The sequence below is a fragment of the Mycena indigotica genome, assembly GCF_014461135.1.
Source record: "Mycena indigotica strain 171206Taipei chromosome Unknown Mind.scaff0003, whole genome shotgun sequence".
NCBI lineage: Eukaryota > Fungi > Basidiomycota > Agaricomycetes > Agaricales > Mycenaceae > Mycena > Mycena indigotica.
The window spans coordinates 1,244,390-1,270,361 of record NW_023503002.1 but is presented as its reverse complement, the minus strand read 5'-3'; the positions used below and the strand labels follow the sequence as shown (position 1 = coordinate 1,270,361).

General features: G+C 49.8%; 3 protein-coding genes across 3 annotated transcripts; 1 reads left to right on the top strand and 2 right to left on the bottom strand.

The window, feature by feature from the left end:
- Positions 1-813: 813 nt before the first annotated feature.
- On the bottom strand, positions 814-2,298 carry MIND_00307800 (uncharacterized protein; the record flags this gene model as incomplete). Its single annotated transcript, XM_037359935.1, has 3 exons — positions 814-1,979; positions 2,030-2,080; positions 2,130-2,298. 3 exons carry the CDS (start codon positions 2,296-2,298, stop codon positions 814-816), a joined length of 1,386 nt encoding a protein of 461 aa, XP_037222820.1.
- Positions 2,299-5,836: 3,538 nt separating this feature from the next.
- On the bottom strand, positions 5,837-8,223 carry MIND_00307600 (uncharacterized protein; the record flags this gene model as incomplete). Its single annotated transcript, XM_037359934.1, has 8 exons — positions 5,837-6,408; positions 6,462-6,617; positions 6,662-6,892; positions 6,936-7,287; positions 7,335-7,665; positions 7,717-7,787; positions 7,843-8,116; positions 8,162-8,223. 8 exons carry the CDS (start codon positions 8,221-8,223, stop codon positions 5,837-5,839), a joined length of 2,049 nt encoding a protein of 682 aa, XP_037222819.1.
- Positions 8,224-24,138: 15,915 nt separating this feature from the next.
- MIND_00307500 (uncharacterized protein) lies at positions 24,139-25,715 on the top strand (the record flags this gene model as incomplete). Its single annotated transcript, XM_037359933.1, has 5 exons — positions 24,139-24,349; positions 24,399-24,473; positions 24,523-24,650; positions 24,696-25,357; positions 25,412-25,715. The coding sequence occupies exons 1-5, from the start codon at positions 24,238-24,240 to the stop codon at positions 25,713-25,715; spliced, it is 1,281 nt and encodes a 426-aa protein (XP_037222818.1). The 5' UTR covers positions 24,139-24,237.
- Positions 25,716-25,972: the final 257 nt, after the last annotated feature.

The window sequence follows — 25,972 nt, the reverse complement described above, 5'->3', positions numbered from 1 at the left end:
CCCTCGCGTTTTATCCGACTCTCCACCCACAGCTCATACAAGGCGTGGATGCAGTCGAAATTTCGCAGACTGTTTCTCAAGTCTCATGTTTGTCGCTGCAAGCGGGCGACGTGCACAGGCCCCATGCTAAAGAGCAAGTCACGCGAGTTTTCGACAAAATTTTGGGTAGTTTGACTCTGCCCAACCTTCGTTCACTGTCCTTCGAGCGGGCGCCAACTCTCGATAGCAGAGAGCCACTTCCACTACCATGGCCGCATGCCGAATTCATCAGTTTGGCGGCGCGTTCGATTTTCTCCAACCATCTTACCTCTTTGGATCTCCTCGCTGTCACCCTCACGCTCGCTCAGCTACACGAATGTTTGCATGCTCTGCCGTTTCTCCAGAGTCTCTCGCTGAAGGACTACGATCCATCCTCTCCTATTATCGCCACCTCCTTCTTCCAGGCATTGACTGTGACCAACATTGGCACGTCCACTGGCCTTGTTCCCAGGCTCGGCCATCTCGTCCTTCGCAGCCCATTTGGGATCGACTCTGACCCTCAGGTGCTCTCCGGCTTCCTACGGTCTCGAGCGGCGTCTTTGCTTCTCCTCTCCAACCCCAACTTCGCCTGTCACATATATATTGGCTACGACGTTTGGACGGAGTGGAACAACAAACGCCAAATAATCATGCACGATCTTAAGGACCTCCAAGGCCGCTCCCTAAGATTATCCATTTCCTCAGCTTGACTGTTAAGTACTCCGCATCACAGTGTATCCTTAGCTTGTTTGTTCTTTCTTTCGTTGGTAGTGATTGCAAGCCATTTCATCTTAACTACAAGGAAGAGTTCGCCAACGAAACCACTTCGCTCCACCCGTCTTCGTCTTCCACGATAAAAGGGTCAATGGCACCACGGTATTTGCCCCCTATCCCCTCGAGATCCGACAACTCTGTTCCAGGGAACTTGCACTCCAACGACGCCAACAAGTCGCTAAATACGTGGCTTGTGTCGAGACAGATACTTGATGCAGGACGAGATGGTGGCAACATCGATAGTTCACAAGCCATACTGCCGTTTGAGGTACGGTCTCCCGCGGAGAGATACGGCAACTCAGAAGAAGAGTCCGACGAGGTTTGCAAATGGTGGAGGATCATCGTGTTTGGGGTCAGGGGGGCCAGTTTACCAACTGGAAGCGCTAATATTGACGTTTCTGAGGTGACAATAGAGCTGGAGGAGTCCGAAGAGGTGGCAGAGAAGGCGAAGCTGCCATCAACTATACTGCTCGTGTTAAAAGACGCGTCGTAGACAGAATCGGTTGAAACAGTCAAGTCATCGAGCTGTGTCTGTTCTTCCCCTCCATATTGATCGTGTAACTGGCAACCAAAAGAGGAATCGCGTTTGAAAAACTCTCGAGCATCACAGTCATCGTCATCAAGAGCTCGACACCCATAGAATGCGCTTTTGACGCGAGCAGCAAAGTCAAAAGCATTCGATGGGTCCTCAGTTTCCGGCTTGTCTTCTGCATCTGCCCGGCCGATAATTGATCTGCGTCGTGGGTAGCTGTAGTTTCCAAGCCCAAGTGACGGGCCCGAAGTAGCAACTGATGTCGAGACCGTCGGGACCACTGGCGAATTAGCGACGAGATGGAGATAACGAGAGGCAGGTTTGAATGCCAAAGGCTTGCGAGCGACTGGCAAGGCTGGACTTGACTGCTTGGTATGATTCTCCTTGTTCTTGCGGACAATACTCCTGAGCGAGATGCGACTCTTGGTGGATTTGCCTTGGGGCGGCGGTGGCACGACGAAGGATCGAGGAGCCGCGAGGTTGGCGAGAGGAAATGAGGTGGTCTTGAGTTGAGTTTCGGCAGTATCAGAGAAACGGCGAGAGTGGCAGAGAGGCAGGATAGCGTTGTTGTGCTGATTCAGAGGAATGGTAACGAATGTACTAGTCGTTGGAGCACTAGCAGCACGACGTCTAGAGGGTGCACTACTACTGCGGGCTAAGCTTCGTTAATAACAATTCATGTTTTAGCGGGAATAAGTAATTTACCCAGGTTATCCAATTGCAGCGAGATATCGAGAGTCTGCGCTTCTATCGAGCCTAGATAGAAATGGTAAGATGGTGGGCTTTTGAGCGAGACGGTACGCACTTAGACTGATATCGAGCACTCTCCCTTCCAAATCTGGTCTGAACGGGTAGGGTGTAATTTGTAGGATAGGGTTAGGCGTCGAGGCGAACAGCCAGATAAAGAAAGCTTGAATCGAAACGAGCGTGGACGAAAAGAGCGTATAGAGCTTGCTAGCGAGTGATGGGGCCATGGGACGTGTGTGTGTAGATGGTGGGAGGACGAAAGAGGTAGTAACGATTGATCATGTTCTCGGCGTTTCCATTGCAAGTTGTTGCTACAGGCTATTACATTTTTACAGTGCTGGTTAATAGTGAATAATATTAAAAATTGTGCGAGGATCGAGACGTGTCCGTAAAGAGTCAAAGGTCATCAAAAGTGTTTGCGAATCGTTTATGCAGCAGGTGTCGTTTGAGCCTTGTGTCGACCCAACAGTTCGTTCAGCTTCCCAGCAGCCACGCCTTTGCCCAAATCGGGCCCTGACTGCTCCCCGCCGGCTGGGCTCCTTCCTGAAATCAGTTCACTATGAGCTTTCCCGCCAATATGTGGCCTGCTCCCTAAAACAAGCGAGAACCTTTTAGTTCTCATCGCCTTGTGAGGCTGCCCTCCAACGGCACTGCTGAGTCGTTTGTCTGGCATAGCTTGGGTCCTCGCAGTTACGCTAGTCGTATGGAGAGCAACTGCAGGCAAAGAAAAGCGCTTATTTCGTCTGGCTGTGTCTTCCCTTGGAATATCGTCATCATCTCCCAAGTCAATGATCGTTTCAGGTCGTGAGTGTGATCTGGACGTTGTAGAAGTAGTTGTCGTATTGCCGTCTTCGTCCTCCTCATCAACAGGCGAAGTAATCATGAATCTAGATGACTCTTCAAAGTCTTCTAGAATCTGATGATAACTCCTTGGTCGAGGTGGTGGCGATCTGACTCGTACAACTCCGTGCGTGGACATCTCGCTACTTTCTTCGCCGTGTGCGTAGACGGCGTATTGCGAGGCGGAAGCAGCATCTCCACGACGAAGCCGGTCGTATTTAGCCTGCTGTTGTCTATTCTGCCCTCTATCGATGGCCATGAGGGCTTCTGGTGTCGATGTTAATGGAAGAGATGGCATAGACAACCAAGATGGGAAATTGGAGAGTGACGACATCGTGTTCGAGTGGGCGTCAAGCATATTGTTTGGGATATCGTCCGGTTCTTCCTCGTCACTGGGGTTGTCCAAAAGAGGAAACACAGTCTCATAGCATGCATTACAAGCACGGGCTGGTTTGCTAGATTCCTCCTTTGAATTTGGGTCGGTGATGAAGAAGGTCTAAACAGGCATTGAACAGATACTCTTCAACGCAGAAGAAACTCACTCTTTCGGAACACGAAGCACAGACACATCGACCACATAGTCGACAATGATGTCTTCTCCTTCGCCAACCAAAAGTCCGACCACATCTCATGCATCCTTCGGTCTTTTCATCAGGTATCCAGATAGCAGGGACCCAATGTTCAACTCTGCCGCGCCGTTCAAGCTTTTTACCCTTCTTGCCCAGCTTCGGAGAAGTGAGCCGCTCGTCCGTTGGAGGGAATGGCAGAGCTTGTAAAGAACGTCGAAGATGTGCAGTTGACGAAGAGGAAGTTAGAGTCGAGTCGGGATGCGTAGCATTGAGTGAAATAAATAATTGAGCTTTCGTTTGCCGTATAGCTGTGGTCCATTCATCGCGTTCCTCTTCTGAGTCTATCGTAGCGTAAGCATCAAAAGAATGAAGTAACGTGAAGCCAAAACAGACCAGCGTAAAGCACAAAGCTACCCTCCGGACTGAGCACTTCAAATCTTCGCTCTTCTCCCAGTTCACGCGGTGCAGTGACCACAACCTCAAGGTCGACCAAATCGGTTCGCCCCTTGTATGACCATCTACCTTCATCGTTTTGTCCACTGCTCGCGTTTCTTTTGCGCTTCATCTTTGAGACGGGATGATGGTATGCGGATTTACGAGCTGGTGGAAGCGGCAATAGGCTCTTGGTGCCTATTATCTCGCCATCAGTTCCACGCGTTGGTAACTCCGCATCGCTCTTGCTTCTGGTACGCACGATGCTGGGTCGAACAGGACTGAGATGTGTGCCACTGGAGATGGGGCTGCTCGCGTTGCCACCAACCCAGCCTTCATCTGCTTCAAGCCAGATAATGCAGTCTGAAAAAAGTAGGAATTCGCGATCTCGTGGTGGGCAGCTGAGTTCGACATGTGAGAGCGGTCCACGCTTGATGAGAGCTCGACCGGGAATAATTAGCTGGAAGGGGAGGTTGGGAGTAGCGCGTTGGAGGGCGAGGAGAGACAGAGTTTGTGCGTGTGTATGAATGGACGTATTGAGGGTAAGTGTGACTAGTTGACTTTATTAGCGTTCCCGGCGCCAGAGAATCAAATTACTAACTTTTCGCTACGAGGGCATGGACGGCGGTGAGTTGAGCATGCTCTGGATCATCGGGGTCGGTGCAAGATATTAGATCTTTCAGAAGTAGAAGGTAACGTGGACACCGCTGAACAATTGTCAAGAGCCAATCTCGTAGCTTGAGCTTCATGCAACGAGGATCTGCTTCCTGCGTGAGCAGATACGTAGCGAAGGTTGGACTGTAATGCGGATTGGGATGTGTGGCCGTTGGTGGGGCAATGAGATTGGTCATGGATGATATTGTTGAAGGGAAAGAGGTAATGAAGGGGTTATAAAGCGAAAGGTAGGGGAAATGAGAAAGTAACAGTGGCGAGAGTGGGGGCGGTTCTGTGTCGATGCTGTCGGACAAATGGTCGGAGAGGGCGGTGTAGAATGCTCGGTGAAGGTTCCAAATGTCTACAAAGTTGGAAAAGACAGACGCGAGATCCGATCTCTGTAGAAGAGGCTGCGAGGTCTCAAGGGAGGCGATAATAGGCGTAAGGAAATGCTGTTATATCATAAGCAGTGAGTTAGCTGGCATAGCAATGGACGCACAGAGTAGATGAGGTCAAGACCATCTACATAAGCCTTCTCTGTCTCGAAAAACTCCTGGATGACCTTCAGCCGTTTAGATTCACGAGCTCCGTCTGTCTGTTTCGGGAGCTTCCGGCTGCTAGACATGGGCCGGACTTTAGGCCGTCTGCCCCCGTTGACATTCCGCATAGCTGCTGGGGTGGAGGGACTTGACGGGGAAGTGCCCTCTTCAGGCAGCGAGTCGAATGAGGCAACGCTGACCACAGAATCTCGATGCCGGGGGTTTGGATTGCTGGGTAATGAAATACGACGAAAAGGCAGGTGAGGTGGGCGTGGTCTAGGAGGAGGTTGGTAGTTTTTATCTGTGGTCGGGAATGCGATTGGCTCTGTGAGGCGCTTGAGACAAGAGAGTCATATGCTTGGACGGGAGGAATTACCAAGGGTCGCCATTTGAATAAACCACAGGCCACAGCCACGCAAACACCGTCCGGTATATAACCCGCAATACCAAAGACTGGTCAAGTCGTAAGAGAGCGTTGCCCCTAGCCAACCCAAAGCGCTCCCTTCTAAATGAGAGAAAGACCTTCGAGGTTCTGTCACAGCAATGATCAAATATGTTATCTACCCTTTACTCTTTGCCAGGTTCAGGAATTCATTCTTTCATGTACCACAACACTCTTGTAGTCTAAAAACGATCGACACTGTGAACGCGATCGGTTTCAAGACTCTTGACGCATCAACCAATTTTATTCGCAAGCTTTTGCATGCTATATAAAACACCGAGCGGTTGGCTTACTTCTTACCCCAGAACTGGTCTGCAACGAACTCCCATATTTTCTGTGGACGATTAAACTGGTCAACCGTGAACTGATACTTTTTGGTGGCCGGCTCGTAGACGTATTCGAGGATTCCATTCTGCTTATCGATGTAGGGAATCGCATTTCTGAAATTGAGGCTGAAGGAAACCTGGATCGGCAATGGCTGGGGGGCTGCTGGGTCATTTTGAAGACCCAAAGTCTCGAGTTCAAAGAGAATGCTGTCATAGTCCGTAACTTCAGACCCTTTGATTCCTCCATCGAATTGCGAGATGATGGCCGCAGGTGTACCGCCGAACACAGCAGAACGAACACCGTGTTTCTGATAGAGATACGAGCTGAATATCGAACATGTCGAGGCGCATATCCCGTTTGAGACGATGACAAAGTCTTGACCAGAGAATGGTGGTTCGGTAAAACTGGTGACGCTAGATGAGCCTTCCCCGAAGTCGTCGAAGAATTGCTTCGAATATGCATCCTTGACACCATTTACAACTTGTGGCACCGGAGGATCCATAAATTGAGAATTGTTCTTGAGCAAGTTGTATTCTGGGATTACGGTGAGCATTGCTTGCCAATGGCCATAAGCGTCGGATACTGACCAAGGTCACGGTAAAATTCAAAAAGGTATTCCGAGTTGAAGTTCTCTGTCTGGGCTGCAACAGCAGACTGGCGTCTGATCAAATCCGAGTCTCTAAATACGGCTGGGAAGCCGGGGTATAAGTCCTTGGGCCACAATGACCATAGGGAAATAGCGCCTAAAAGGAATAAGGATCAGGCGACGTATTTTTGGGCAATTTACCAGCAAAAATGAATCCTCCACGGTTGCCTGAAATATCCAAAAGAACGTGCTTGACGCCAGCAGCCTTGAGTGCAGTCAATCCAGAGAAAAGGGTGTTTGATATCCCATCGAAATATTCATTGAAGCCCGTGTCATCGGAGGGCTCGAATTGCTCGAAATACACAACCCCAACGTTGGGATGCTGCTCAAGTTGGTATATATCAAGGGTGATGAAGTGACCGAAGGATTTTACTGAATGAATAAGCGAATGCTCAAGCCTTTTATGAAGACTCACAAGTAGGTTGTACTGTGTTACCACTGCCAGCAAAGCCACGCTGATCAGAAGCTTGTTTTCTCAGTTTTTCGGGTGTATCCGGGGCGATGACAGCCTTCCTCTTGCCATTCATTGAGGATACTGAAGTCGCTAGTCGTTTCTCTTCCCGCCGGCGTCTGGCGGCCGAAGCGTCTTGACTGGCCGGCGGTAAGCAAGTCTGTTCAATGAAACTTTGTGTCGAGTTTCCGTGACGGATAAAAGTGGCGGCCCATGGTATGGTGACCGTAACTGGTCTGCCTTTAGCTGGTTGCAGCTCCAGAGTGACCTGATCAGCGCCGGGATAGAACGCGCGCTGTCCAAAACGGCCGACTTCCTTGAGAGGAACATCAGGTAAGCCTATGAACCAAGATAGTACAGCACCTGCGTGAAAAGACCTGAAACGGTATCCGCTGAGTAGCGCGAATTCAGTCTCATGTAACGGGGATTAACGGTCTCAAAAGAGCCAACAAGTCCGTTGTAGATGCTTGATTCGGTCGCAAGGTTGACGAGGTATGTGCTAGCTTCAACGCCATTAATCTTGAGGATACGAGCACCGTCCAAAGGGCGAACATGGACACCAATGCTCTCATAATAGTCCTCGAGGCCAGCGCGACCTGAATTAGGGAAATCATAATTGACAAGGAATGTTGGATGTGCCACCAGATCGAAGGGGCTGTCTGCAAGGGTGGCGATAGAAAATGGCAAGTTCCAACTAATAGAACGTCAGCTTAAAGTCAATAAGTGAGCAAACAACCCTCCACACCTGAAGGCTTCAGTGCATATTGCTACGAAAAGCGTGTGTCCGTCTGCTTCCCTGTTGAATGCGTCGGTAATCTTTTAGGGCCGTGTGTCTGTCAGCTGTGGTTTGAAACTCCGGTTTCGAACATACCGCCAAATTGAAATCCCAGTCGGTCTTATATCCCACCGTTGCAGTCCTCTTTTGGACCCCTTCAAGTAACGCACGAACGTTGACGTGGTGAGGAATGAGTGGATTGGGTGAGTCCAGGAACCATGTTTCGAGCGAATAATATTGGAGGGACTTGAGGACGGAGTCGATGACGGATTCACTTCGCGCTTTGTCAAAAGGTACGTTGAGCTCGCAGGCATGAGCTATCTTGCTTGAAACCCATGTTGCGGAGGTAGCACCGGTGCATGGGTCGTCACTGTCGATAGTAAAGCGAGCAAGTCGTGTAACCAGGTGTACTTACGCCGCAGCCACCACTCGCACGACTTCTAGTAGCCCCAGGACCGTTGCAGCAAGGGAAAGCATTGATGGATGCCAAAATCCTTGACGATAGATAGACCTTTATATGAGAGCATAGCGACATGTGGGGATTTCGCGCCATCCGTCACTCGTTTAAGATTTCCCAGTCCATCTGTCGTCAGCACGGATGTCCGAGAAGCGTGGTTTCAAGTTGTCACGCCGTTTGTGAGCCTGGTGCAGTCGCAGGGGGGGAAAATGGCGGATTGGGCGCTCCATAAAAGACGGAGTCATCGTGTAAGCCCAAGGCCCACTCATAATCTTGCCGCCGCGGCACTGCTTGCATGTGAGGACAAACCAACGGAAACAATTCGCAGGGTCCGAATTTTGTTTCTCACGTCCTTGTGGTTCTCAATCTCTTGGCGTTACACAAAGTTAAATTTAGACCTTTTGTATCAAAAGAACACAGAAGAGCTGATGAGCAGGTCGTTGCAGACCCTCATTGCAGAGCAGCCAGATCTGAGGGCATAGTTTTAAGCTAAATTTGTAACAATAGAGGTTATTAGCAGCCCCGATTCTAGCAAAATATAGAGGACTGATGCATGAAAACTAAGAATGATTTAAGCTCCACTTGTAAATTTTGGGAGAAAAGTGCCCGGTTGCATGGCAGGGAGAAGTGGTAACATTCTAAAAGATGTAAGAAAAACAACTCCACCTTTCAGTTGAATGACCACAAGTTACAAGGTAAACCAAAATTTATAAACCCGTTTTTTTTCGCTGCTGATAACCTCTAATCTTTGAGCCAAATCAGAGTGATGTGACTTTAAAGCCTGAGTGTTAATAATTTTTTAGGTGAGTACTCTGCAAGAGGGTGCAACTAGCCCGGCCTGGCTCCAAGCCATGTAACTCTGAACAGTGGTCGGCCAACCCTCAGCTTTCGTCTCTGCTTTTGCCTCTACCCACCACCCTTTTCTTCCTCTGACACTCTCATTTCTTCAACCCAACACCATTTCCATAATTTTTCCCTGTGAAAAGTTAGCTAAAAAATATGAAACTTTTGAATAATTTTTTTTCTGGCCCAAAATTTAAACTTTTTTCAGCAACTTTTATCTGCAAAATGTCAGAGAAAAAACTTGAGGTTTTTTACTCAATGATTACGAAGAAAAATGCCAGACTATATATAGAGAAAAAACGAGGACATCTGGAAACTCTAAAATGAGAGGGTCATCCCTGCAGATGGGGTGGAGCACTCAAAAATGGAGATATTAAATAGGTAGTTTACCATTATAAATGGCTGTCTAGACACCAACATGTTCCTGGCCTCACAGAGCAAAAAGAGTGGTAACCCCAGTGACCTTGAGCAAAGACCTGGTTAAAGACATGTGGTTCAAAGTGCTAAAGATCTGCAACATGCAGAAGGACTAGTTCAAAAGGCCTAGGGTTTTAGTGGTTCCCACTAGGAGCTGGCTGGGAGCTGGCTGCAAATCCCCACACTACTGTGAGGACAGCATTTAAAAATACACTCCCCTGGGCAGTGACCTGTAAATGTCTCTCTTTACTATATATATAGCTCTCCCTGGATTGCTCCCCTTACATGAATCTAGTAGGATAACTTTGTTAACTGTACTACTTCCAATAGGTACAAGGTGTTCAAATAAATAATAACCAGACATGCTGCCCCACCTGCACTATAAAAAAATGAAAATAAATTGAAGAAAAAAAATTCAAGGTGTTTGTCAATATTTTTACAAGTAAAATGTTTCAAATTTTGGATCAGTAAAAATTGTTACACAAATGACCAGTCTTTTTTATAAGCAAAGACTTAAATTTTTCTCAAAGAAAAAATGTCAGGGGAACCTCCCTTTCGGCCCGGAGACGCGCCCGATTCCGGTCCGACTCCGGTTCTGACTCCGGTCCGGCCCTCCATCTCGCCCGCACAATCACCGATCCGTCAACGCCCTCCCGACGGTCGCCCTGGGACCTCGCCTGCGACGCCGCCCAAGCCTTCTGTGCCCGACAGCGGCAGCTACGAACAAGCAGTATATAGTCAGCTACCTAGCAGGCGGACCCTTAGAGTTTCTTCTCTTCGGATCCTCCCCTGCTAGGTCAGCTTCATTTGTATTCGCTTACCAATGTTCACTCTTCGGATCCTCCCCTGCTAGGACCTTGATCTCAGGCCTCCGGGGTTGCCCTTACAAAAAACTTCAAGTTTTTTGATTGAGTTTTTCCTCAGTAAAAGCGGAAAGAAAAACTTCTAATTTTTCTCCTTGAAAAAAACTTGAAGTTTTTATTGCTAAAAAAATTAGGAAAAAGAGTGATTATTTGTATACCAAATTTTACTAATCAAAAATTTGAAATATTTGACCAGCAAGAATGTTGAGAAACATCTCGAATTTTTTTCTACTAATTTTTTGAGATCGACTGTCTTGCTATCAACTCTCCACATACTCCATGGAGACTGCTAGCTTGAAGGCTAGCTATAGCTAGCTTGTCAGACTGTCTAAGGCTGGACTGGGTAAAACAACTGTAGCTGCATTGTCAAGCCAGCACAGGTTGCTTGTATTTTCTAGCTATAGGTGGTCTTGAAGGGCAGCTATGGTTGTTTTGAAATGTTGCTATAGATGCTTTACGGAGCTGGAGGGGGCTGGCGCTCAAATTCATACTATATCTATACTGCCAGCCACCTATCCCACTGCTTCTTGGTGTAATGGTATGCTCTCAATCTTGTGTCTCTTCTTTTGTACAGGCTCTTGTCTTATGTAAGTACTGTTGAGATTTGTTTTCTTACTTTTTGAGGGGGTTTTTTTTAAGAAAAAGATTCCTTCCACACACCAGCCTTCTGTTATTCATATGTTCTTCATCTAAATTCATTTCTTGCATAGAAAAATTTTCATGAAGAGATTTTTTCCCTCTCACAGATCAGAGAACTCTTCAACGCAGCTGCAGCTGCTCTCAGTCTCAGAAGGCAGCCCAAGTTAAGTTATCCAATCAGCAACAGATGTTTTACCAAAGCAGCCCAGGCTATCTTCAGGATGCAACACTGGATTTACCTGTGTACATGCCTATAGATATGTTCTCAAACAGCTAGTGATGCTTTAGAAAGCATCTATGGTCATACTCAGAAAGCAGCAGACTCCATGGAGAACTCTCCATGGAGAGTTGATAGCAAGACTAGCTATCTGAATTTTTTGTTGGCAGAAACTATGTCACAAACAACACCAATTCAGAGGATGCCAGTTGGCCAGTGAAGGCAAGCAAGAAGCACTGTGAAAAGATATCATAAAGATGATGGAATTCAAAGACTGGGGTACAAGACGAAATCTACTCTACTTATATACACTACTACCATGTATTTACCATGCCTAATACAAGAGGCAATGACGTCATACTTTAGCCATGCCTTTACGTGCTGTTTGCCTCATGTCCAACTCCACGCTGTCAATCAACATCAGCATCAACATCTGATGATCCAATCACCATCGTATCATCCATCTTATCTCCTCCTTGTCTTATCTTATCAACCAGGGCCAACATAAAAGGTTTAAAGGGTGAAGAAAAAGGGTTTTTGAACCCAGGGCTTGACAAACTACTTGCAAAAACTTAAAATTATTGTCCTAGGTTTTTCTCCATATATAGTCTGACATTTTTTTTCGTAATCATTAGGTAAAAACCTCAAGTTTTTTCTCTGATATTTTACATGTCAAAGTTGCTGAAAAAAGTTCAAATTTTGACTCAGAAAAATTTATTCAAAAGTTTTAATCTTTTTAGCTAAATTTTCATATAGAAAAATTGTGGAAATGGCCCAGTGACAATCAGTGATGGCTCTAGGGGTATCAGAGAAACCTGATCCCATCACTTGATCTCATTAAGTGCCATGTCTCCACTTATATCTTGTCACGGATAAGACCCGGCCCGTCCGCTCCGGCGCTGGTGTCGGGCCATCGCGGGCCCGTAGCACGCAGCATGTGACGACGGGGAACAGGCGCCCCAGTAGGAGGAACGCACACGTGGGAAGCACGTGACCGAGAACGACGCGTCGAGCCGTCGCCAAGCCCAACTCGACACAAGGGGACTGGGGAGGAGTGCTAGGAGGTTAGGAGTAGCACCTGGCCTGCAAGAGATGTACGATCGTCCCCTCTGCGGCCAGGAACGGGAGCGAGGAGGAGAAGAAGAGGCCAGGGTGTCCGATCACCCCCTTTGCGGGCCCGTGTATATAAGGCGCGATAGTTGTCTGAAGAACTACCTTACTCCGTGCAAGGAGACGTTATCGACTCATCGGGCCCGACACGACCCGATTCGAACCTTCGACCACCGACCACGGCAAGGGACCGAGTTCACAGCTGATATAGCTACTTCTATGCAAAAGATGTGGGCCACTGCCCATGGGTGTAATGCAAAAGATGTGGGCAACAGCTCTAAAGTCACAAATGTCACAAGTATTTCCATGATAATTAATTATTTTAGGGCTTTCTAGCACCTTCTAGGTGATGGGATCAATGCCTTTTATATAATGTTTTTGATGTGGAACCATTTTTGATGAAGATCAATTGATTTGCTTATTAGGCTCTGTTCCATCAATGTGACATGTGATTACATCAATTCCCTTGCCCTGTATTATAAACTATTCCAAATTATATACCGAATCATCGGCCTGAAGAAATAGTGACTTCTATTACCATATATAGCATTAGCTTAGTCATAGCTATCAATTTGGCTCTTTAATCTAGTATTTATATTACAGGCTTGTGACCTGTGGGCAATTGCCCACATCTTTTGCATTAGACTGGTAGGCAGTGGCCCACATCTTTTGCAAAAGACTGGGTATACAGGGTGGAGTTCACGGGCCCTTTCGGTTTCGATCTACCCCGCCCGCCGTACCTCCGGGCCCGACTATCCGTCTGTTCTGTTCCGGGCGCGCGTTCTTAGGAGAGGTCCTTGCACGGCCCGACCCGCAGTCTGACAGATCTCTACATCTCCATACCCTTGACACTCTCTCTTCACTGCCTTTAATATATCCCACATCCAGTAGTCCTCAGTTTCCGACTCTCATGACTGCTGTCAGACTGCGGGTCGGGCCATGCAGGGTCTTCTCCTAAGAATGCGCGCCCGGAACAGAACAGACGGATTATCGGGCCTGTGTGTATGGTGAGCGGGGTAGATCGAAACCGAAAGGGCCCATTAACTCGTTCCCTTGTTGCTGTCAGTAGTCGAGGGTTTGAATCGGGTCGTGTTGGGCCGGATGAGTCAGTGGTTCCTCCTTGCATAGAGAGAAGTAGTTCTTCAGATGATCTAAGCGATAGAGTACATGGTACGCTATTGCGCATTATATACGCAGGCCCGCAAAGGGGTGATTGGACACCCTGGCCTCTCCTGCTCCTCCTCAGTCCCCGTTCCTGGCCGCAGAGGGGACGATCGTACATCTCTTGTGGGCCAGGCGCTACTCCTAACCTCCTAGCACTCCTCCCCAGTCTCCCTGGTGTGGAGTTAGGCTCGGCAACGGCTCGACACATCATTCTCGGTCACATGTTTCCCACGTGTGCATTCCTCCTACTGGGGCGCATATTCCCTGTCGTCACGTACTGCGTGTTGCGGGCCCGTGATGGCCCGACACCAGCGCCAGAGCGGACGGGCCAGGTCTTATCCGTGACAACTGCCCTCCCCAGAGTCACCACCAGGTTTCACTGATGCCATCAGAGACCTCTCTGGATGTGGATTCACCACCTTCCTCCAAGATCTTTGAGCCCAAGGCTATATAGCCTCTTCAGGCTGTCACCAATCAAGGTCTCTATGCAAACTCTACCTGTTGGACATCTTGGGCATCCCCAACCCATGTCAGCATTCAGGCTTACATTTGGATGGCTAAGCCTTGCCACACTCTCTACCCTGCCACCATAGCCCTATTATCAGGTCTTTCTTTGGATGAGTGCCAGGCTTTAGGTAGGGCCATACAAGGCTCCTCCTAAGAAACATGTACCCGGAACAGAACAGACAAGTTGTTGGGCTCGTAAGCAGAGCAATCAGGGTTGAATTGAACCGAAAGGGCTTGTTAAAGTGGTCCCTTGTTGAAGTCAGTGTTGGGGTCAAATCAGGGTGTTTAGAGCCTGATGAGTCAATAATGCCTTCTCACATAGAGAGCAGTATAATAGACAATCTAAGCAATAGAGTACAGTGTAGACCATCTGTTATATCCGTGCCGACTCCGGCATCCGTCTCCGATATCCGTCTCCGGTATTTGGTTTTTACGCAATGAAGATTTACTGAGCGTTTCCAATTACTCCGACTTATGATCTATGCAATCATCTATGCCTTGTTCCTCGTATGCAACTCCTCTTCTACTTTACTTGACCTTGTTCTAATCTTGTTACTTACTTTGTTATACCTTATTCCGTTTCCGTTACTTCTCGTACTATAAATACTTTGATGTATTATCACGTACTTCAGTTTGTAAATTAACGTTGCTGGTCTCTATCTCCCAGCGTCGTCTCGACTCCGCTCTTCTCCTCTTGTCTTGTCTTGGTCAACTGGAAGCCCCGGTCACCCAATCATCCTTCTGTGGTGTTCCGCCCCAAGTGCTCTACGACTTGATTCCGTCTCCGACTTGACTCCGTCTCCGTCTCCGTCTCCGTCTCCGTCTCCGTCCCTTTGGTCGACACGGCACTTAACAGTATTTACAAACTCACTTCCTTTTGACCATGTCAAACGTACGCCTCTCTTCTGGCAACATAGACCCCGCCAATACTGGTCAACGGCGTTCATCCCGCTTCTACGAACAAATGGTTCCTCTCACTTCGCCTATGGCGAACCACCACCTACAACGCTGGCGCTCCCGTCACTTCGGTTCCTGTTCCCGTTCCTCAGACACCTACTGGCACGACCAACCCTTTCCGGCCTGGTTTTGTCATGTCTCCGCAGGATCCTGATCCAAGTACTATCCCTATGCCAACGACTCCGCATCCAAACACGGGTCGTTTTTCTAACGTCAGTTCCCCTCCCGTCTCTCCTACCTTACGTTACCGACCCCTCACTCCCACACGCCTTCACGACATCGAAGAAGAAAGCGAGCCAGTCCCGATGTATCGGCACGCTTTTAGCAGGCCCATGAGCCCTCCTCAAGGTCGCTCCGGAACGGAAACGATTCCGGTCAAGGTCAACCAAACCGCAACCCCTCTCCGACTTTTAGCGGCAAGCCGAGTCCATTCTTGACTTCGCCTCTCTGGCTCCCCTCCTGGCTCTCCCAGAGGCGGACCTCCTGGTGGTGGTGGACCTGACGGACCTGGTGGTGGTGGACCTGGTGGTCCTGGTGGCGGCCCTGGTGGATCTGGAAATCCATTCTGGGGTCCCCCTAGAGGTGGTGGCGGAGGAGGCGGAGGAGGTGGAGGTGGAGGTGGTGGGCCACCTGGTGGAGGTGGTGGTGCCGGAGTCCCTCGAGCTGGCTCTCCGGGCCGTGATCTTCAACGCGCTATGATTGGCGCTCTCCAAAATTTCCAACATTTCCTCACCAACTTTCCTCAGCGCAACAATGCTGCGCCCCGTCCAATCGGAGTCTTCTCCGGGCACCGGACACGTTCGACGGTTCCGATCCCTGGGCTTCGTCCCCTTCCTCACCCAGTGCTATATGCATTTTGCCGAGCGTGAGCAAGATTTCTCTACTGATGACGAGAAAATAATCTACATCACCTCGTATCTGCGCGGAAACGCATTGGCGTATTTTACGCCTAACCTGTATGCCATGAATCAGGGCCAGGCTATTGCGATTCCGGCTTGGGACGGCAATTTTCCCTTTGTTCATCAAGGAACTCCAGGACAACTTTGGTCCTCAGGACCCGGTTGGCGACGCGGAGGACAAAATCCGGAATGTGACGATGAAGTCCGGTGATAAGATCACCACTTACATTATCCAATTCGACACCCTCGCTCTCATCACCAATTGGGGTGATTCCGCTCTCCGACACACCTTCTATTCCGGTCTTCCTAAACGTATCAAGGACGACATGATGCACTACGTCTACGCTAATACGCTGGACGGAGTCAAGCAAACTGCCCGTCTCATCGACGGCAAGTATTGGAAGCGTGAAGCGGAGAAGCAGAGGGAGCGGGAGTTAAGAGATTCTCATGGTGGTGGATCTGGTTCTGGTTCGGGCTCTGGCCATTCCGGTGGCCATTCCGGTGGCTCGAATTCTGGGTCTGGGGGTTCTAAAAAGGACTCCTCTTCGAAAAAATTGTCTGGCTCTTCTGGCTCCTCTGGCAACAACTCCGGGAACGGAAACGTCTCCAGGTGGTAATTCAATTCTGGCAACAAGGGCTCTAACAGCTCTCAGCAACAGGCTTCCTCGTCGTCTTCCAACAATAACGACAAGACGAAGACAGCCAAAGCGCACGCTTCCCTTCTTGGTCCTGATGGGAAGTTGAAGCCAGAAATACGCGAGTTCAGAATCAAGAACAAGCTTTGCCTCTTCTGTGGCAAGTCTGGGCATATGGCCAACGAATGTCGAAAGAAGAAGGCTATGTTGGACACACGCGCCACTACCATCACTCCCGGTGGCTGCGTCTCCGGCGGTCGCCACTCCGGTCGACAACACTGAGTCAAAAAAATAGTCAGCGACTCGGTCCCTCTTGCAGCCGAACCGAGCCGCGTTGACTCCAGGTTGCTACCGGAGGTACGTCTCAACGCGTCCGCTCTTTCTTCTCACGCCCTCTTTCTCGATCTTCACGTTTCCGCTCTCGTCCCGTCTCCGGGGGTCCCGGACTCGATCCTGTCAGGAATAGAGTCTGGTTCAACCCCAACTCTTTCCGTCGTATAACGCATAGCGGCGGGATTCAACTCCCGCTTGAGGACTCTTATCGACTCTGGATCATCTCATTGTTTTATATCTGCCTCTATCTGTAAAATGAAGAATCTTTTGCCCTATGCTGTTTCGCCTGTCAAGCTACGGTACCTCGACGGCTCCTCATCAACCATCAACCAACAAATCCGTCTTCTCATCCGCTTTCCGTCTGGCGAAGTCCACCTTGTGGAATTCTATGTTACCCATCTGGACTCTCCTTGCGAAATGGTTCTTGGATATAGTTGGCTCAACCGCTTTAATCCGTTGATTAACTGGTCTGAAGCCACCGTCTCTTTCCGTTCCAACACGTCTAGGGAGTCTTTGTCGACAAAACTGGCTACTATCACGCCTGCTCCTGTTGCGGTCAGCTCCTCTACGAGCGAGGACACTCCGGAATCGGAATCGATTCCGCCCTCTCCGGTTGCTCCTATATCGCCCCCTTCGCCAACAAATCTTGGTCCTGTATTGGACAATCCGTCTCCGGTTGACACTCCGTCTCCGGCCATAACTCTCACGCGCAAGACTCCTCTTGTCGCGCCCCAAATCTCTTGTGTTTCTGCTGCGGCTTATCGCTGTGTTATTGCGGATAAAGATACGTATCAGTACACTCTTCGTGCAGTCCCTTCTGACGAAGCCTTTGCTCGAGCAGCTCAAGCCGAGCCTGAGGTTAATCGTCTCCCACCCGAGTATCAAGACTATGCCGATGTGTTCTCGGAAACGGAAGCCTTCAACCTTCCGCCCCATCGCGAATTTGATCTCAAGATCGAAACCGTTGATGGTGAAGAACCACCCATCGGACACGTCTATTCTCTGTCTCAGAACGAGCTGGAAGCTCTCCGCAAGTTCATCGACGAATCTCCGCTCCGGGTTCATTTATCCTTCGCGCTCTAGTCATGGCGCGCCTATTCTCTCTTCGCTAAGAAGAAAGATGGCAGCCTTCGTCTTTGTGTTGACTATCGCGGACTCAATCGCATCACGAAGAAGGACCGCTACCCGCTTCCGCTGATCTCGGACTTGCTTGACGCCCCGGAAAGGCACGTATCTATACAAAACTCGATCTGCGCCACGCCTATCATCTTCTCCGTATCGCACCCGGAGACGAACCAAAAACGGCATTCCGCACTTGCTACGGCTCTTACGAGTTCAGGGTTGTACCTGAAGGGCTTACCAATGCTCCTGCTGCGTTTCAAAGATTTCTCAATAGTCTTTTCGCCGACTTACTGGATGTTACAGTTATCGTCTATCTTGACGACATCCTAGTCTATTCAGACGACAAGTCGAAGCATGTCGAGCATGTTCGGGAAGTCCTACGGCGTCTCCGCGGCCGGACTCTACTGTAAGTTGCCAAAGTGCGAATTTGGCGTCACGACTACCGAGTATCTGGGCTACATTCTCTCCCCTGACGGCTTTCGCATGTCTCCGGAGAAGGTCTCCGCGATCACGGACTGGCCTACGCCTAGGAAAGTTAAGGATATTCAATCCTTCCTCGGTTTCTGTAACTTCTATCGACGTTTTATCTTCAACTACTCCGACATCACGATTCCGCTCACTCGTCTCACTCGTGCCAACGTCCGCTGGAACTGGTCCACTGAGTGTCAAGAGGCTTTCGATTACCTCAAGAAGGCCTTTGTCGAGGCTCCGATCCTTCATCACTGGGTCCCAGACCGCCAAATCACCCTAGAAACGGACGCCTCCGACTATGCTATCGCCGCTATCCTTTCCGTCTCCGGCGATGATGGTGAAATCCATCCTGTGGCTTTCCGGAGTCGCTCTCTGGGGCCATCAGAGCTCAACTATGACACACACGATAAGGAATTACTCGCTATCTTCGATGCGTTTACTCACTGGCGTCAATATCTTGAAGGCGCCCGATTCCGGTCGATGTGGTCACTGATCACAAGAACCTTGAGTATTTCTCTACTACCAAGGTTCTAACTCGGCGCCAGGTCCGCTGGTCCGAGTATCTTTGTCGTTTCAACATGACAATCCGATTCCGCCCAGGTAAACTTGGGGGTAAGCCTGATGCGTTAACTAGACGATGGGACGTCTACCCAAAAGAGGGGGATAAGTCCTATGGAAAATTGAATCCGCAAAATTTTCGCCCTATTTTCACGTCTGAACAACTCAACGCCTCTCTCCGCGCTACCTTCCTTGAAGAACCTGTGCTTCGCGCCTCCGTCATTCTGGATGTCAAGAAGCTTCACGACGACATCCGCGCTCACATCAATGACGATCCCGCTGCCGTCTCCGGCCTTTCCGCCGAAATCTGGCAACTCATCGCGCTGGAAACTCGATGACACTGGTCTCTTACGCTATGACGATCGAATCTGGGTACCACTCGTCTCCGGTGCGTCTCCGGAGTTGCGACTTACTGTACTCCGACACCATCACGACCATATCCTCTCCGGTCACTTTGGCCAAAATCGTATTCTCGCTCTTGTCCGACGCGAATACACCTGGCCAGAACTCAGAACCTTCGTCAAGGACTACTGTGCATCTTGTATCACGTGCAAGCGCAACAAGAAGCCAAGGCATCGACCTTATGGTCTGCTAAAGCCTCTCCCCGTTCCTCTCCGTCCCTGGGATTCTATCTCTATGGACTTCATTGAGCAGCTCCCCACATCCGGTGAATTCGATACCATTCTAGTCATCGTTGATCGTGCCTCCAAACAGGTCATTTTGATTCCGTGCGACACTCACATTTCGTCTCCGGAGCTCGCTCGACTTTTCCTCATTCACGTCTTCTCAAAACACGGAGTCCCTTCCCACGTCACTTCTGACCGCGGAAAGGAATTCGTGTCCTCTTTCTTCCGTTCCCTTGGAGAACTACTCAACATGGAACTCCATTACACTTCGGGTTATCATCCTTCAGCTGATGGGCAAACGGAGCGCATGAACCAAACTGTTGAGCAATATATTCGCATCTATTGTTCTTACCAACAGGATGATTGGCACGAGTTACTGCCGATCGCAGAGTTCGCACTCAATAATGCTCCTAACGCTTCTACTGGCATATCACCCTTCTTCGCGAACAAAGGCTACGATCCCTCTATTACGATTCATCCAGAGCGTGATGTGGCTAATGTTTATGCTAAGGACTACGTCGTCGATCTCCAAGAGCTGCACGAGTTCCTCAAGGAACAGATCAAGTACGCTCAGGAGCAATACAAAGAGACTGCGGACCGGAAACGCATTCCCGGATCCGTCTCCGTCTATTGGTGATGAAGTCTTTATCTCGACCAAGTACATCAAGACCAAGCGTCCGACTCCGAAGTTCTCGGAAACGCATTTTGGTCCCTTCGAGATCATCGGAAAGCCCAGTGCTGCGTCCTATCAAGTCCGTCTCCCGAAATCCCTTTCTCAAGTTCATCCTGTCTTTCATGTTTCCCAAATCGAAATCCACACACCCAACAAGTTCCCTGGTCGCGAAGAGCCACCACCTGCGGCAATTGAAGTCGATGGAGAAGAACACTTCGAAATCAAACAGATTGTTGACTCCAAGATTGATCGCCGTTTCAAGGGTCCGGCTCGACTCCGCTATCTGGTCGAATGGCTTGGTTACGAAAAACACTGATGAACAATTCACTTGGGTTGGTGCACCTGACTTGGAAGCTGAAGAATACATCGAATCCTTCCATCGTCAATACCCCAACAAACCCAAACTGGATTAATGTCACACCGGATTTACGAGATAAGGAAAATTATTATTCTATTTTACATTACGACTCTAATCTTCGTCGTTGTCGTTTCCGTCTCCGAGGCGTCTCCGTCTCCGCTACTCGGCTCTTCCCTTCCCTTTGTCAACCCTCGGGGGCTCCTCGTCCACATCCATCGCATCATCTTCTTCGACCTCTTCCTGCTCTTCCTGCTCTTCCTCGTACGGCTCGCCCTCAGCATCCTCCGACTCCGACTCATCCGCATCCCGACATTTCTGGCCTTCTCGTTGGATGAAGACGTCCCAGTGTTGCAGGGTCTTGTCGATTCCCTGTAGACGCTCGTCCAGTTGCTCGGGTGTGGTCGACGAGTTGATCGCGCCCGACGTTGAAGCGCAACTCGCGGCCAAGGTTTTGCAGTCCCATGATCACGCGGTTGAGCTGCCGGTGATCAGTCCGCTGACGCATCAGCAGATTGGCCATCATGGCGGAGATCCCCGTTGCTGGGGTTGGACCTGGCGTTTCCGCTGGCGTCTCCGCGGGCGACTCCGCAGAAGCCTTCCTCTCAACCACCCTGGGCACCACAATCCGTGGCCCCGCAACCTTCTTCTTCTTCCCCTTCTCCTTGACCATCCCAGCCTCCTTCTCGTCTTTGCGGAATCGCAGCGGGGGGTTTCCGTCCTCGCAGCGGACCTTGAGCTTGCGGCAATTGTCGCAAGACAACCCTCCCGTGCCAAGTCGTATTGGGCTTAGGTTCGCTCCAAACGCACTCCTTGCCCAGCTTGACACACTTGGCGCATTTCTCTGCCAAAACGGGTCAGGTTCATATTCTAAAGTCAAATTCCGCACTTACTTTCGTCCCCGACGTCTTCTGCACCTGACCTATCGGTCTGGGCCTTGTCGGCGTTCTCGGCGGCTTCGGGTTTATCCGCCACCTTCTCGGCGACATCAGCCGAATCGGGCTCCACGGGCGACCGATCGCGCCTCGTGACTCGGCGACCGACTCGGGCATTCGCCTCGGCTTCCTCGGCACGCGTCAGCGGCGCGAGTCCGCGCTCACGGCGTGCGTTGACCCGCTCTCTGGCCTTTTCGGCTTGGGCTTGGCGCCGTCGTTTCTTGTCTTCGGCTTTCTCGGCCTCTCTTTTCTTGTCCTCGGCCTCGGCTCTCTGGCGTTGGTTCAGAGCCGCCTGCTGGTCGATTTCGCGACGCCGCTGTTGTTCTGCTGCCATCGCTAGCAGCGCATCGTGATCAGCTGGTGTCCACACCATGGGTGCCACTGCGGACCCGTGCTCCGACTCCTCCTCGTTGATCGGCTCGTTGTCGATCGGGTCGTCAGGGTCGTACGACTCCGACCGACCACCCGGTGACGGTGCTCGCGGAGCCGTTTCCGCCAGTCGCGCGCGGCAACTCTTGCGCCCTGCGCTCCAGCTCCTCCAACTCCCTCCGCATGTCTACGCGTCGGTTACTACCCGACGGTAACGCGTCAGCCAAGGGGTCACGATCTCGTCCCTCAACCCACTCATCGACCTTTTCCGTCTCCGACAGTTCGTCTACGCGCTCCACCTCGGACTCGAACAAGTTCTTGGGGTTCTTCTTGGAGTGGCGTTTTGGCGACATGGTGGGTGTGGGTAAAGATGAAAAGATTGATGTCAATCGGTGACGTGCTTCTTGTCACCCCTTTCCTTTTTCGTCCTCCTTGCTATTATCACGTTCTCACCGGCTTCCTCGGTGATCTCGGCCTTTCCGGCTTTCGACTCAAAATTTTCACAAGTCCAACTCTGACTCCGACTCTCTCTGATTCCGACTCCTACCTCTACGACTATTGCTCCTGTTTCTTGTGGGCAAGAAACGCAAGAGGGGGATACTGTTATATCCGTGCCGACTCCGGCATCCGTCTCCGATATCCGTCTCCGGTATTTGGTTTTTACGCAATGAAGATTTACTGAGCGTTTCCAATTACTCCGACTTATGATCTATGCAATCATCTATGCCTTGTTCCTCGTATGCAACTCCTCTTCTACTTTACTTGACCTTGTTCTAATCTTGTTACTTACTTTGTTATACCTTATTCCGTTTCCGTTACTTCTCGTACTATAAATACTTTGATGTATTATCACGTACTTCAGTTTGTAAATTAACGTTGCTGGTCTCTATCTCCCAGCGTCGTCTCGACTCCGCTCTTCTCCTCTTGTCTTGTCTTGGTCAACTGGAAGCCCCGGTCACCCAATCATCCTTCTGTGGTGTTCCGCCCCAAGTGCTCTACGACTTCGATTCCGTCTCCGACTTCGACTCCGTCTCCGTCTCCGTCTCCGTCCCTTTGGTCGACACGGCACTTAACACCATCACACCTTATATACACAGGCCCGCTGAGGGGTCATTGACTCTTGGTCTCTCCTAATCCTTCCTTTGTCCCTGTCCTTGGCTTCAGAGAAGATCATTGTCAATCACGTGAGAAAAGGCGGTATAGGGCTAAATTTGTGTGGAGTTTACTTGCACTGAGACATTCAGGGGGTGAATTTTATTTGGCTTCAAGCTTGACCAGTTCTCATGGTATGCCTTGGAAGTTTAGATATTCTGATAGCTCTAGGTATTCTCTTTCAAATGATGCCCATTTTTAGCTACTGGAATCATCATTCGCAAATTTAAATGACTGACAAGGAGGTATGGTTACATGATATTCATGTGCATTGGTTTGTCATCCGCGGTCCGCGGATAAATTTTGATGCTAAACTACAGGATGGAATTAACACTGCACAAGCTACCCCGCTGACGGCGGATTCCTAGTATATCCCTTATGGGCTAGATGCTACTCCTAACCTCCTGGCACCACTCCCCAGTCCCCTTGTGTCATGAGTTGGGCTTGGCAATGGCTCGACACACTGTTCTCAATCACATGTTTGATGATGTTTCCTATGTGTGTATTCCTCCCTACTGAAGTGCCTGTTCCCCATTATCACATGCTATATGTTGCAGGACCTAAGTGGCCTGTCAGAGCAGACAGGCTGGGTCTTATCCGTAACAAGGCCAGACATGCCTCAGATGCACTCAGAAGATTTAAGGAAGTGGAAAGTGGACTGGTTACAGTCCACTATCAGGCTGTGTATTGTCTTCAGCTCAACAGGCCACATATGCAGTCAAAAGTACTCTTCTAACTCTTGATATTGGTGTGCATATACTCAATAGTATATAAATAGCCCTGAGACCTATGCTGGGCCTTCTTTGCCATAATGTTTCACTTTCTTGGACACCTTTACAATCAAACCCTTACCAATTCCTTAGCCAGTGAATCAGGGAATATATTAGGTGTCTAGTCATTGTTCTGCACTGTTTCCGAGTCTCTCAAGGGTTCACAAACATGTAGTCTCAAAACTTTTGTCGGGTATGATTTACAACAGGTCCGGCAATCAAGAAGTCCCCGTAGGCACTGCAGACTCCGCGATCGCTTACCAATTGCTTTGTAAGCGATGTTTTTCCTTGGAGGGAATTGACACGTGAATGAGGAATGCTCGACCGCTATCGTCGTGTTCCCGCGACTACAACCCCCCTCAAACCCACAGACAACGTCAACGTCAACCCCACCATATTCTACCTTTGACGATCGGGGCATGCATAATCCTCCTGCAGATTACGAACCAGAAGCTGAGGAGGCTAGTGGGAGTACGAGCGTAGGCAAGAGAGAGCAGAGAGATGAAGGAAGGGTCCCAACTTGGCTAAAAGGTATCGTGCGATCTTCTTGAGGAGGCTGGATTTCTTTGAACCATGAAAGCAAACTCTCCATTTATCTCACCTCCCCCGCCGCCGCCGCCTGAAAGTGGCAAGAGAAGAATAAGTGATACTGAAAGTATGACCTTCTTCCTCTCTTTTACTCAGACGTTTAACACTGATACTAGGGGCCGAAGAACGACAAGTGGCACAACGAAGTAGATGGCAAGCGTTGCTGTTAGAAGCAGGAGGTTTGAGTGCCGCATTGAGCGATGAGAGTATGAGGAGGCTCAAGTATTGTTTACAGTGGTTGCAGGTTCGTCTTCATGACACCAACGAACAAGACTTATCAGATCCACAGTATGCAACGCAACACATCGACGCACAAATACTCATTCTACGTGACTTCATTGCATCTCTGCAACCTTCCCCCCTAACACCATCGTCCACCACTACGCCCAGTGCCAACGTCACAGATCCACCAGAATTAACGCCAGATCATCTCAAAACTCTCGCACATCTCCGCAGTGATATTGTGCAGACAATCAGACAGGTGGTCGGGGTTGTTTCTAAGTATGCTGGTAGCGCATTGCCGGAGCCAGCCCGCAGCCGGGTGAGAGGCTTTATCTTGGATTTGCCGAAGAAATTCGGGGAGGGAATGGGCGCGTCTGAAGGAGAGCCCAATGCGAGCACTAGTGGGTCGACTTCGGCTTCCTCAACTACCACCTCCAGAAGAAGAACTGCCAGACGGGAACGGGGTTCTACGGCCACGGAATCGCATCCAAGCAGTCCAATTGCTTCGCAACCAGGGAGTCCTCATGTTCACCTGCGAGGTCTATCGCACACTACACACGCGCCGTATCCTAGCCATTCTCGACGTGGGTCTTTGGCCAGTGCTGGATCAGTCGAAACGGGTCGAGCCATCGGAGCAGCACAGAGAGTGTTAACTCTTGCCACCGAGAGTCTTGACATGATGAGAGGAGTAACCGCGGTTGTTGGGGAAAGCCTGGACAGGGCTGACGTGTATGTTTTACCATCTTTACGGTTGTTGTGGTGGTGGCTAACATGCTGTTGTAGATGGGTCGACCGACTTCGCACCGTTGGCATCCGGCGTGGCATGGATGGAATCGCATTGCCGGGCCCGAATGCAAATCTCACCTCTGAACAGTCGCAAATACCAAGAGAGAGGTGGTCTAGCGTGCGTGATAGTCCTGGCACAGGAACTCCTTCGTCAAGATTCGGAAGTGGGGCGACTAGTAGTCCCGGTTATGTCTTGACGGATGGAGCATCAAGTCCTGGCGCATCTGGGCTGGCTGCCATGAGTCTGGGGGAGAAACCGAATGGAGGAGGACATAACAACAACAACGAAAAGGATGAATGATGGATAAATTTGTGGGGTTATTTTTCTTTTCACTCTTCGCATCTCTTTGAGCCTTTGGTTCACAGCTCACTGACCAGCACTGTACTCACCATCCACACTACTAGATACACACTCGTTCTTTCTCGATACCTTGCCAATCTTTACACTTGAACTCAAGTGGCTTGAGTGCTTATCTAGACATCGTGCGGTTTTTGGGGCACTTGGATGCATGTGTTTATTTCGAACCTTTGGGGTGATGGCCGCGGCCACGCTAGATA